At 42.2% G+C, this 13,298-nt stretch overlaps 1 protein-coding gene across 2 annotated transcripts; it reads left to right on the forward strand.

Annotated features, from left to right (window-relative positions):
* The first annotated feature begins 1,041 nt into the window (after positions 1 to 1,041).
* On the forward strand, positions 1,042 to 12,052 carry aco1 (aconitase 1, soluble). Of its 2 annotated transcripts, XM_084003750.1 has the most exons (22): positions 1,042 to 1,155; positions 2,581 to 2,715; positions 2,823 to 2,991; positions 3,297 to 3,434; positions 3,659 to 3,728; positions 3,826 to 4,009; positions 4,522 to 4,661; positions 4,839 to 5,010; positions 5,233 to 5,333; positions 5,657 to 5,773; positions 5,937 to 6,096; positions 6,197 to 6,332; positions 7,189 to 7,273; positions 7,496 to 7,652; positions 8,448 to 8,572; positions 8,660 to 8,764; positions 9,229 to 9,371; positions 9,683 to 9,830; positions 10,059 to 10,181; positions 10,630 to 10,815; positions 10,898 to 11,055; positions 11,741 to 12,052. In XM_084003750.1, the coding sequence occupies exons 2-21, from the start codon at positions 2,607 to 2,609 to the stop codon at positions 11,012 to 11,014; spliced, it is 2,685 nt and encodes an 894-aa protein (XP_083859876.1). In that variant the 5' UTR covers positions 1,042 to 1,155; positions 2,581 to 2,606; the 3' UTR covers positions 11,015 to 11,055; positions 11,741 to 12,052. The 2 variants fall into 2 exon arrangements, with proteins under 2 accessions (XP_083859876.1, XP_083859875.1); XM_084003749.1 differs by having other exon boundaries at positions 10,898 to 12,052.
* The last annotated feature ends 1,246 nt before the right edge of the window (positions 12,053 to 13,298 follow it).

Below are 13,298 nucleotides of genomic sequence, written 5' to 3' on the forward strand. Positions count from 1 at the left end.
CTGCTGAACTTCAATGAGATCAATAAGATGTGAGTAGAAAATATGCATTGCACATGCAAAATTTCAAAAGCTCTTGAATGACTATTACTGTAAGGTGTTGCAGGTGACAGCAGCTGCGATGGCTGTAGCATACCACCTACTGGGCTACATGCTGAACTACACAGTCCATTTATATTCTTTTATTCAATCTCATGTAAACAGAAGGAAGTCTCTGGCTGAGATGGTTGTGTGATTTGTGAAACTGGATCAGCGGCTCAAAGGCCAAACAAATATTCATATACAGCACAGAGACATCATATATTCAATTCAAATGATAATAATACAAAAAAATAATAGTAATAAAAAAAGGACATCACTGTCACCATTCTGAGCGTCTGAGTTCCCCCCCCCCCCCCAATCCTGGACATTAACATCAGCGGAAACTCCACAGATCACTTCAACATGAAATATCCCAGAGACATAGATCTTATGATAATAATGATGTTTCCTGCTATATGGATACTCTTTGGCATGGACCAAAACTACATTATTAATTTGAAAAATTAACTTATCTTCTTCTCCAAAGGACTGAAAAGGTTTCTGGGTTAAAGCAATTTTTAAAAGATTAGTTTTACATTTTCTCAGAAAAGCTCTAAGCCAGGTACCAATCCTCTACACAATTAACCTCCCGTACATATGCCACATCACGAGATAAAGTATTGTAACCCAGAAAAAAAGAAAGGATGAAGGTCCTTAATTACACTGCTGGTCAGACTATCAGACACTTTAAGCACTTTTATTTTGAATGCACAATTTGTTTTGTTTTTTTGCAGTATATAGCAACTTTCAGCAATTTCTCCATAAAAAGATAGAAATTGATTTTCATGAAACAGATATAAAATTGTTGAAATATTGCAAATAATGAATTTCAATTGTCTGTCAACAAATACGAAACTGCTCATTTCGATGTCTATGATAACAGCTTCCTCAGGGATGAAGAAGATAACAGTGGCGCATTAAGTCCAATAGGAGGCAGTAGTACAAATTAAAGGCTGCAAACTACCGTGATATAAACCAAGAAGAAGAACACGCGGAAGAGGTTCTTGTATGAGGTTAGCTTGCTGACAGTCGAAAATACAGTCGTGCTCTGTTGTATCCCCTCTGCTGCTCACATAGGTGAGTAATTACAACCTGACCATATTTGATGAAGTATCTAAACTATCTTCCACTAACGCAGGAGGGAATAACAACGAGTGACGTAGTATTCCCCGTCTGCTAATGCAGAATAGTATAGCCGTAAGCTAGCTAACTTGGGCTGTCACAGTGGAAACCTGTATTCGTGTGTACCTTGTCAGGCTGACATTACGTTGGGAACAGCCCCGGGTCTTGCATGTCCCGTTCATGTACGCTAGCGTATGCAAACTTTACGTCGGAAGGCCAAGTTAAGTAAAGAGGGGAAATGTGAATGAATACGTAGAGTTTAGAGCAGGACAGGATTAGTTTACTGATCTGAAGTTACGTAAAACATTATGTGTAAAAGTAGTGTTGCTTAGATTAAACATATGCACATGGAAGTGTCATTTAAATGGAAACTTACTGGCTGGTTTGTTAACATTTGATCTACAACAGTGATGCTTTTGATACCTTTTTTTTAAAGGAAAGTTTACGTGGTTTTCAAGTATTTTTGTTAAATTAACAAAATAAGACATGTCAAAATCTAGTCAAATTTCCCCCCGTAAAACAAAATATCACGTGAGTTTATGTAAGCTAGTACCACTAAGTTTCAACCAATAAGATCACGACATTCATCAGGCAATCAATCTGCAGTTCTAGACGGGGAGGTGCGCGTGGACCTCACGCTACATTCTTACACCGCCCACTTTTTAATGCTAAGGATTCTGATTTGAAATAGGAACACCAGAATTCACCAATAAGACTAAAAATCTGAGCTTTTCAAGCTTTTGGTACACCGACTGTTATTTCATAATGGGTGCCATGGCATGAGCATATTTAAAGTTGGAACCACTTAATTTATTTTTAGTTCATATTTTCATATTCGACACGTGCTCTGGGTGTGTTGCATCACACAGTCATGTCAGTATCCTAAATTGACTTTGCCCTCTGGCAGACCTTGCTCTTCAACGAGGCAGCCAAATATGTGGACATTCAGGATGTGAAGGCCAAGTCAGCGGCTCTTTTTATCAGTTCACCTCTCACACAGATAACGCCTCTCAAGGAAACGACACCCCGTAGAACCTTTCATGTGAACTTGTATTCAGTTTGTGTGGATTTCAACAGGAAAAGCTTGTTGAACAGTCAGCTGCACGTCTCCATTCACATTTTCATCAGATTTGCTAAAGAGATTTAGTTATGTAAGGTTTGTAAAACATGTGCCAAGAGTTCACTAACCCTCAGGCTTATCCATTTACACCCCTCAGACTGTAGACACGGCCTTGTAATTAACCCTTTCCATGCTGTGTAAAGAGACATCCCTCTTTGTGCAGTTATCATAAAACATGAAGAAAGACTCGTGACAATATTTGTTTAATTCCATCCCTGCTTCTCTTACATTGGCTAATACTGCTTATATTTCTGCTTCAGATTGTTTTACTGACACACAGAGGAGGATGTCTGCGACTGTGGAAAATCCTTTTCAACATATAGTTGAGCCTCTGGACCCCAAGGACCCAAAGCAGCAGTTTTACAATCTTTCCAAACTTGGAGATCCCAGATATGGTAACAGCGATTCTCTACTGAATTCAAACAGAAACCTTTTGTCGGTGTAATTGAATACATTTGGTGACTTTTACTCCAGAGAAGTTCACTGTCCATCTGTTCCTCAGACCGCCTGCCGTTCTCCATCCGGGTCCTCCTGGAGTCTGCTGTCAGGAACTGTGACGAGTTTCTGGTGAAGCGCTCGGATGTGGAAAGCATCCTCAACTGGAAGCAGACCCAGACTCAAACTGTGGAGGTACCATTCAGACCAGCTCGTGTCATCCTCCAGGACTTCACGTATGTGGACGCTATTCATTTGCATTAGATTGTCAGTGAGTTGCTCCATTTTTTTAACAATGTGATGGAACCCTTTACAGGAACATTTCTTTTGAAACCAGAGAACTTTTATTTTGCTGAGAAGCAATCTAGGATGTAAAAGGTTATTTGTTTAAAAGTGACCGCATCCTTTTCAGTTTATTGTTCAGTACAAAGGATTGAATAGAGGCCCTTCTGTGGGGACAAAGAAGCTTGAACTAATTGTGATATTGACATCAGGTGATGATGATGCTGATGGTGAGTGTCTCTCTAAACTGTCCTTCCAGTGGTGTCCCTGCTGTGGTGGACTTTGCCGCCATGCGTGATGCAGTGATGAAACTAGGCGGTGACCCAGAGAAGATTAATCCAGTTTGCCCTGCTGACCTCGTCATCGATCATTCCATCCAGGTGGACTTTAACAGGAAGTAAGAGCTCTCTCCGCAACGGCTCCAGCAGTTCATAGATTCTGTACTAACCTCCATATTGATACGATAATATAATAAATAATAGTAATACACTGGTTTTATATATCACTAGATGCTCAAAGACAAATCAGAACAAAACAAGCAAACATCATCATTTCAGCTTGTCGAAGCTTTAACATGTAATATAACGTGTCTTTTTATCTACATTGTTCTTTTTCTTTTAGGTCTGATAGCCTTCAGAAAAACCAGGACTTGGAGTTTGACCGCAACAAAGAGAGATTTCAGTTCTTAAAGGTATAAAAAGTAAAAACCCATTGTTAGTCTACGTGTCTGATATATAGGTAGTTATGAAGAGATTTTAACCGGAGAATATGTTGTCTGTCCTTCCCAGTGGGGCTCCAAAGCCTTCAGGAACATGCGAATCATTCCTCCTGGTTCAGGGATTGTTCATCAGGTCAACCTCGAGTACCTGGCCAGAGTGGTGTTTAACTACGACGGGTACTTCTACCCAGATAGCCTGGTGGGCACTGACTCCCACACCACAATGATTGATGGACTGGGAGTGCTGGGCTGGGGTAAGACAATGCCTTGTCTCTGTCTGTTGCCCAACATTATATATTCAGATACGTGTTGGAGGGAGGTTTACCATCAGCATTAGTGTTGCATGGTATACCGATTACTGATGCGCTAGTGGGGGCGCTGTTTTACCAAACATAAGTCTTATTAAAGGCTGTTTAATGTGATATCTGGTTGCAAACTCGGAAGTATAGGGGACATCAGACTACTGCATTCCATGTCCATTTTGGAATTAATAGATTTTCAATTTAAAAGGAAAAAAGTTCCATTCCATTACTTCGTCTGACGTTTTAGATTTTTTAGTTTCAATATCCGTATCAACAACACTAGTTTACATCACAATAATGCTGTTTAGCAAGCAGACAGATATATAAATCCCCGTTTCCTATAGACGTCCCTTGTAACATCCATGCATGGTTCTATGCCTGCTCTCATTAAATCATGCAACCAGCTTACTTGAATTGATCAGTGATCATGAAGTTGTTAATAAGGTTTGTCATCAATCCGTCAGGTGTGGGTGGAATTGAGGCGGAGGCTGTTATGCTGGGTCAGCCAATCAGCATGGTACTGCCTGAGGTGGTGGGCTACAAGGTGTCCGGGGTCCCAGACAAGTTCATTACCTCCACTGACATTGTCCTCACAGTAACTAAGGTAAGGTACTCCACAATCTGGTACACCAATATTACCTTCAAGGTCAAGTAATAATTCAATAAAAGCTATGCAGAGACATGTTTGACTCTTTTAGGCTCCCTAGCAGCATTAACAAGAAGCCCATGTTGTATTTAGCATCACAATCTGACATCGTCCCTTTCCCCCGTGTGCATTCAGCACCTCCGTCAGGTGGGCGTCGTGGGGAAGTTTGTGGAGTTCTTCGGCCCAGGTGTTGCTCAGCTGTCCATCGCTGACAGAGCCACCATCGCCAACATGTGTCCAGAGTACGGAGCCACAGCAGCGTTCTTCCCCGTGGACGACGTCAGCATTCAGTACCTGGAGCAGACTGGTGAGTGTGGTGACTGTGGAGATAATGGCTCCGCTGTCATGTTTGACTGATGGACGCATTCTTATTTCCTTCAGCACCATCAATGTTCACGAGATTTGATTCCCCCTCTTTTGAGGGTTTTTAAAAGCAGCTTGCACTTACTGATCGATACCTAATTTATTTAAGACACCTCTCTGATTCATCACAGGACATTATTGAGTCTGTTTCCTTTTTTGTATTCAGGGCGAGATGCTGAAAAGCTGATCAGCATCACAAAGTACCTGAAGGCAGTGTCCATGTTCAGAGACTACAACGACGTCTCTCAGGACCCAGATTTCACTCAGGTCAGTGTCTACATCATTTTGAAGTTTTACTTATCGAGTTGAGTTAGAATTCCTCTTTAAAAGGTAAAATAGTGTTTGCAGAGTAGCTTACTGACACATCCTGATTATAACCAGGGTTATATGGAGGAAATCAAATATCCTACAATATTGTAGGGTTGAATATTGGTGCTTTTACTCAATATTTACACAATGAGATTTTTGATGAATAATCATCGGTAATGTGGATAGAATGACTTGGTGGGAAATGGTTAATATGCAACATGCAGCACTTTTGCCGTATTTGAATATCCAACATCTAAGACTGACGTCCGTCTCTCTCTCAGGTTGTGGAAATGGATCTGAGTGCAGTGGTCCCGTGCTGCAGCGGCCCCAAAAGACCTCAGGATAGAATCCCCGTGTCCGACATGAAAACAGACTTTGAAGCCTGCCTGGGAGCAAAGGTAGGTACCGTAGGCTCTCGTGCATCACATATGGATGGACAAGATTCAGGAATGTAAAGCCGTCAGTAATAGCTTGAACTTGTGTCCATGACTCTTTGCTGAAACATTCAGGGCATCGTTGACTCCACAAGTAACATTTCCTGTCGGTTTGTGTCATTTCCAGCAAGGTTTCAAGGGTTTCCAGGTGGCTCCTGAGCGTCACAACACCGAGGTCCCCTTCCAGTTTAATGGAAACGAGTATACATTAGCCCACGGCTCCGTGGTCATCGCTGCTATCACCAGCTGCACCAACACGAGCAACCCATCCGTCATGCTTGGAGCAGGTGGGCGGCTCTACTTCTCCATATGGAATATCAGGGAGTTTTCAGAGATGGCAATGTTAAATACTGACACACTTATTAAGGATAAATGCTCTTCTTCCAGGACTCCTTGCAAAAAAAGCAATAGAGTGTGGATTGAGTGTGAAGCCGTACATAAAGACCAGCCTGTCGCCGGGCAGTGGAGTGGTCACCTACTACCTAAAGGAGAGTGGAGTTATGGACTACCTCTCTCAGATGGGGTAAGTCACTCAAATGTCTCATGCAGTCACTTTCTGTGTTTTTGGATCCATCCACCCACAACCATTGGTTCTCAGCTGGTTTAGTTACACTTTAAACTATTTAAATAACAGTTCTTAGTGAACCTGCTCCTCCCTGCTCTTGTTTTTTCTGTTACAAGGCAGGATTTAGGAGGAGCGCCCTCTGCTGGTGACTGATTGGCTACTCAGACGCCAAAATGTAAAGACTGTTAAAAGTAATTTGTCTTGTTTTCCAGCAGAGGGTGCTCTAAACCTTCAGTACACAAATCATCTGAGAAGCACTGTGTGGAATAACACAACAAATGTCTTGTCATTTCAAAATCATTTGATCTAGATATTTGGAAAAAAAGAAAGCACACAAAATTAGCTCTGTTGATGGATATAACTCATAAATGCATTGATTACATTTGTATGACATATTAGTCGGGTTTATTCATTAAACAGTATTTATTTACAGTTTATTTTTTATGCACTGGAAATGTGGATAATACTCAAACACTGTGTAATTAATGCAACATCACAATTGGAATATATAGCATGATATTTGTAAAACAACTAGATGTTGATAAGTCTGTTATTTGTGTATTTATGTGAAACTTTATATGATTGCATCTTGACTCCATCGGAAGAGATTTTAAATCACAATGGGAACATCCTGCTAAAATGAAGGTTAAATAAATAAACACCGGCAGATCGTCAAACACACCTTATGATAAAACAGTGTGACATAATGAGGCCTCGCTCCTGGTGCTCATGGCGCAGTCAACTGAAGTTAGTATGCAGCTCGTTGGAGGTAATTTGCTTGCCTTGTAAACAGTCACTTTGTCTTCCCTGTTAGCTTTGAGGTCGTCGGCTATGGTTGCATGACCTGTATAGGCAACAGTGGGCCGCTCCCAGAGCCAGTGGTGGAGGCCATAACCCAGGTACTCCCATCTTCAATTCACCATTCAAGCACTCAGTAGCTCTTTTCTTCTTCATTAACTGTACCTTTTCTTCGTCTTCCCAGCATGCCTCACACTTACGTGTTCTGTGATTATTATAGGCACTCAATAAAGGGTTGGGAAAAAATCCAAAAAGCATAGCCCTCTTCATTCATCATGAAGTCCTATCATTCGTTGAGTTCTTACATGTGATCCGTGTTTCAGGGAGATCTGGTTGCCTCAGGGATCCTGTCGGGGAACAGAAACTTTGAAGGGAGGGTCCACCCCAACACCAGAGCTAACTACCTGGCCTCCCCTCCACTCGTCATCGCCTACGCCATAGCCGGCACTGTGAGGATAGACTTTGATAGCGAACCCATTGGTGAGTACTTATTGAGATTAACTCTACAGGGGGGAAAAAAGCAAGTGAACAGTTTTAAGTTCCTGGGAATCAGCATCACAAACAGCCCAACATGGTCATCACCCATCTCCATGAAAAGAAGCCCATACATGGCTGTATTTCTGAAGGAAATGTCTAAATTCCTGTGTCTTGTTAACTTTTTTACAGTAGGGCAATAGAAAGCATCCTGACTGGAAACATTACAAACTGGAGGCGGGCTCTACAGCCGATGATTATAATGAATGTTAGATTTGGGGGGGAATCATCTGTTTCCATTTAGTTTTCCATCGGCTTTTATTTTTTTCCCAACGTAATATTATCTTGAGGCCCAGCTGAGGTATGCCGTCTTCATCCATGACCAGATTCTGCCTCTTCAACTTCCTGTGAGGGTTCACTTAATAAAATGACGAGTTGAACCCATCATGCTTGAGACAAAGAGAGGTGTTTCACCCTCTCCTTCTCAATGGATGCCAAACATTTGGACTTGGGTGTGCCTCCATGTGTGGCTTCCCTGACTCATGCTTGTTTTGCAGGATGAGAGGATGTGTTTGAGGTTAGCTGCTGTTCTGCAAAGTGGACAAACTAGACTTCTACAACCATCACACAATGCAAGCCTGCCAGAGAAAGCAGAGTCGTGGTGCCTGTAGTTGAACTCCTCGCATGAGCAGTACCATGCTGATTAATCTAGCGCAGCAGCAGTTAGGAGTTTTGTGTTCATATTTGTCTTTGCCCGCTCAAACGAAGGTTGTTTCATGTGTTTAATTGTCTCCTCTGTAGCCATCAACTCTGAAGGCAGAGAGGTTTACCTGAGGGATATCTGGCCCACACGGGAGGAGATCCAGGCTGTGGAGAGAACGTTTGTCATCCCATCAATGTTCAAAGAAGTCTACGCGAAGATTGAGGTGGAGTAACCTTTGGTAACCAACGAGCATTGCATCAGTGTGATGTAGATTGTTTGATTAACATGAATCTCTGTTGTGTTGTGGCAGAGTGTGAACGAACGCTGGAACTCTCTGGTTGCTCCCTCTGACAAGCTGTATACGTGGGACCCCAAATCCACCTACATCAAGTCTCCACCGTTCTTCGATGGTTTGGTAAATGCACGAATCAATACACCTTCCCAAACTCACTTAAACACTATTGCTAAAGTCAAGTCCAGTTTTCATTTTGTAAGAATTGTCTGATTGGCTGAAACGCACCTTTCCAATGGTCTGGTTTATGGCCAGGGTAACAAAAAAAGGTGTTTTTAGTAAGGTGCTTGAAAATCAAGGCATCAGGCAGGAAAAGTAATTATACATATCAACACTAATAGAAGATATAACTATAGAAAACACAATATAAAGAATATATAAGAATACTTTTTAGATTAGTAGTGCTATTTCAAATATTTAATATTACTCTGAATCCCACTGACAGCTACAGCTATTTTAATGGATGGGATACTACTGGTGTATAGGCATTATTTATATTAATATTTCTGCTACTTGACAATAGTGTACCCACATTTTGATGAGACACCAATATTATTCTCATAATGTATGGTGTTGTCTCTATGCAGACCATGAAGCTAGAGCCGCCCAAGTCCATACATGACGCCTACGTGCTGCTGAACTTGGGAGACTCGGTCACCACCGACCACATCTCTCCTGCAGGGAACATCGCCAGGACCAGCTCCGCAGCCCGTTACCTCACCAGCAGAGGGTGAGTGACCTCACCGCTTTCAAGTGGGAGGAATAATTAAGAGCAGCCATGTGAGCTTTGAATGCAGTGGAACTAATAGGCAGCAGCCAGTCGTTCTCTAAACTATTAATCACATTAAACACAACCTAAAGGGTGAATCTGCAGTGATGATAAACTGCTGTCAGACTTTAAATCCAACCTGGTTTAGATTGAAACGCTCACTTGGGTACGTTAAATCATAATCCACTGGGCAGGGCATGTTTACCCAGTTTGTCCTTGTTATGATTGTTGACCGTCCAATAAAAGCTTCCTGCTTCTCAATGTTTGGACAGTTTGAGCCCTCGCGACTACAACTCCTACGGCTCCCGACGAGGTAACGACGCCATCATGGCGAGAGGGACGTTTGCCAACATCCGCCTCTTTAACAAGTTCATCAACAAGCAGGCGCCACAAACCATCCACCTGCCAACTGGAGAAACGGTCAGCATGCAACACCTCTCTGTAACGTCGTAACGTTTATCACACGGATGCCGTTTGACACGGGTCTCAACTAAATGCTTTTGGGTTAATTGCTTTCACGTAACGAGTAGAGAAACTTCTACACGCTGCTTCTCTTTATAGACTCTAAGCAATGACCTCAGTGTTGCCTCACATCATGTCGACTAGATGCACTGTTGCACGTGGACTAACGACTGCATATTTCACCAGATGAATGTATTTGATGCTGCGGAGAGATACCAGCAGTCCGGAGTCCCTCTGGTGGTTCTAGCAGGGAAGGAGTACGGCTCGGGCAGCTCCAGAGACTGGGCAGCCAAGGGCCCCTTTCTGCTGGTGAGGATCTTTGGAAACACATAACGAAAATACATATTTTGTAGATTGTAAAATAAAAAGTCACTTGATAAAATGTCTAAAATATTGAAAAAAATTATTTTAAAAATCCCTCATATTGTTTATCAAGCATAGTGTGAGCGTAGTGAGTCCAAAACAGTCATAAAAAGCCATCATAATATTTTTCGGAGGGGGTCATAGTATTGTATGTCAAAAATTCCTCAAAAAAGTCAGCCGACAGAATTCATAAATTGTTGTTAAAAATTATTAAAAGGTCATAAAAATCCCTCATATTGTATGCCAAGCAAAGTCTGAGTGTAGTGAATCCAAAACAGTCATAAAAAAGCCATAGTTAATGTCATCACGTGACAGCTTCGGTCGTTCTCCTGAAGAAAGCAGTGGAGTTGTGTTTTAAAGAGACGAGAATGAACTTTGTCCTTGTTGTTTTTAGGGCATTAAGGCCGTTGTGGCGGAGAGCTATGAGCGGATCCACCGCAGTAACCTGGTGGGGATGGGAGTGATTCCTCTGGAGTATCTAGCAGGAGACACAGCCGAGAGCCTGGGGCTGACCGGCCGAGAGCGCTACACCATCCTCATGCCTGAGCAGCTCACGCCCAGGATGACGGTGGACGTGAAGGTTCGTTAAAGACGTTTCTGTGGGGGCGGGGTCACCGCTGAGGTCATGTGATTCGTGATGTCGTGCGTCTCTCTCCTCGCAGCTCGACACGGGGAAAACCTTCCAGGTGAGGATGAGATTCGACACCGACGTGGAGCTGGCGTATTTCCACCACGGAGGCATCCTCAACTACATGATCCGCAAGATGTCCGAAAACTAGGGCGAGCGTCGTTATCTTGTTCTCAGTCCAGAGTCCGGCATGTGAGTTCACGTAATAATGGATGACAGAAGAAAGGCGTCCAAAAATAATCCAATCCTTGTCCGTGTTTTGGTGCAAAGAGCCATTTACAGCCAGAAAACATTAATCACAATGTTCTCATTTTTGAGATTGCTGCTTCTTCTTTTAGTGGTTTAGAATTGAGGGGATATATATATTTATAAATATATATATATATAGATATGAGGTGTGTGTGTATATATATATATATATATATAGTTAAGATATGCAAGGAAAGATGATGAGAGCTAAACGAGAGCATTTATTCCAGTTTATTCCATCTTGAGTCTTATTTTGATTGGTTATAAATCACGTTTAATATCTCTAGAGTCGGGTTTAAAGACGTGCACTTGCTTTGGTACGACAGCACCAATTAGTAGCAAACACTACATATTGATACTTCTATTTCTTCCACAGTAACTACATTGTTTCAGTGGGAAGCCTGACCTTATGTGAGTGAATATTCCATCCGGGTTGCCAGATCTTTACAATTTCATTCACTGTAAAAATACAGAGGGTTTACAGATGTCTTTGTTAGATGTGTGTTAGTGAGAAGAAGAGGAGTCTTTTCATTATCATTCTTGATGCCTTCACTGAACGATGTCTTCCTGCGTCGGAAAACAAACAAAGTAGCCGTCATATCAACATACTGTAACTTGTGGTCCGCAGAAATCCATCGTGAGGGAAGGCATGAAGTCTTCAGCTGCTTTGTCCACAAAAAAAAGTTTTACATTTCTATATTTTCCCTTCATCTTTCCTGCCGTCTGTGTCAGATCACTGTTTGTTCTTCACACATTCCAAGCGTCAATGTAAATCTGCTTTTGTCAGTGTGTCAACTCAATGTTATTGACTGCCTTAATAACTTAATACTTGATTTAAAAATGTTTCTGTCTGAAAACTGATCGTGTTGATTGTGAATACTGACAAAACCATTACTAAGTCACCGATTATTGAAAAACAGAATAAAATGTTTTATTTTAAGCAGTTTTCCTCAGTCATTGTCGCATTGACGTTCTTAGATTTTAGTTTCTTTTTTAATTATGTTTATTTGCTGTCCCGCTGCACCCCTTCAAACTTCAAACATTATTGCAAGACATTATTGGAACGCTTTTCTGTTTTAAACTAACAGAATAAAAATAGTCCTCAAAGCTCCATAAATAGGCTGCAGGCTGGTTTTACTCAGCCGTCACTGATCCTGGATTACTGTCACAGAATATTTCAAACTTTGGAGAAGAAAGTGATTTTCCGAGCCCACTTTCTATGTATAGCACAAACGTTCAAACACTTGACACGCGAGTAGCAGAAATGAAGGCTTTGTGGTCGTCATGCTGCGACGGGGAACATTCTTGGAGAGAGCGCTGAGAGGTTTAATGAGATGAAACTAACTATACAAGTAGTTGTGAGTGTCGTTGGTTTACTATTTGGGATTTAAGAATAAATAAAAATCAGTGCCCTGGAATGATAGTTAATCAGATTGGCAGTGTGTGGGAAATATCTCCTCATAATACCAAAACGAGGTGTATTTTAGCCCTCTGAACAAACTGCTTCTAATAAAGGTATGGCACTAAGACTGTCTGGGATAAGGATGGGATGATCTGCACTCACAAGAAATTATTTCCATTATCAGGATAACCCTGAATATCGTCACGAGTAAATTGAAAACGCTGTCTAGCTCCCATCATGGTACTGAAGTGAAAAATAGAGCAGAATTTAATTAATTATCAGAAAGAACAGACTCACACAATGCTGCAATTCTTACATTTGAATTCATGCATTATTTTTTTATAATAGGCCGATAGTCGAACCTCGGATTCAGGAGGAACAATGCGGTTTTCGTCCTGGCCGTGGAACATTGGACCAGCTCTATACCCTCCGCAGGGTGCTCGAGGGTTCATGGGAGTTTGCCCAACCAGTCCACATGTGTTTTGTGGACTTGGAGAAGGCATTCGACCGTGTCCCTCGTGGCATTCTGTGGGGGGTACTTCGGGAGTACGGGGTCGGGGGCCCTCTGCTAAGGGCTGTTCGGTCCCTGTATGACCGGAGCAGGAGCTTGGTTCGCATTGCCGGCAGTAAGTCAGACCTGTTCCAGGTGCATGTTGGACTCCGGCAGGGCTGCCCTTTGTCACCGGTCCTGTTCATTATTTTTATGGACAGGATTTCTAGGCGCAGCCGTGGGCCGGAGGGGATCTGGTTCGGGAGCCACTGGATTTCATCCCTGCTTTTTGCG

This window comes from Eutrigla gurnardus, assembly GCF_963514095.1.
Source record: "Eutrigla gurnardus genome assembly, chromosome: 23".
Taxonomy (NCBI): domain Eukaryota; kingdom Metazoa; phylum Chordata; class Actinopteri; order Perciformes; family Triglidae; genus Eutrigla; species Eutrigla gurnardus.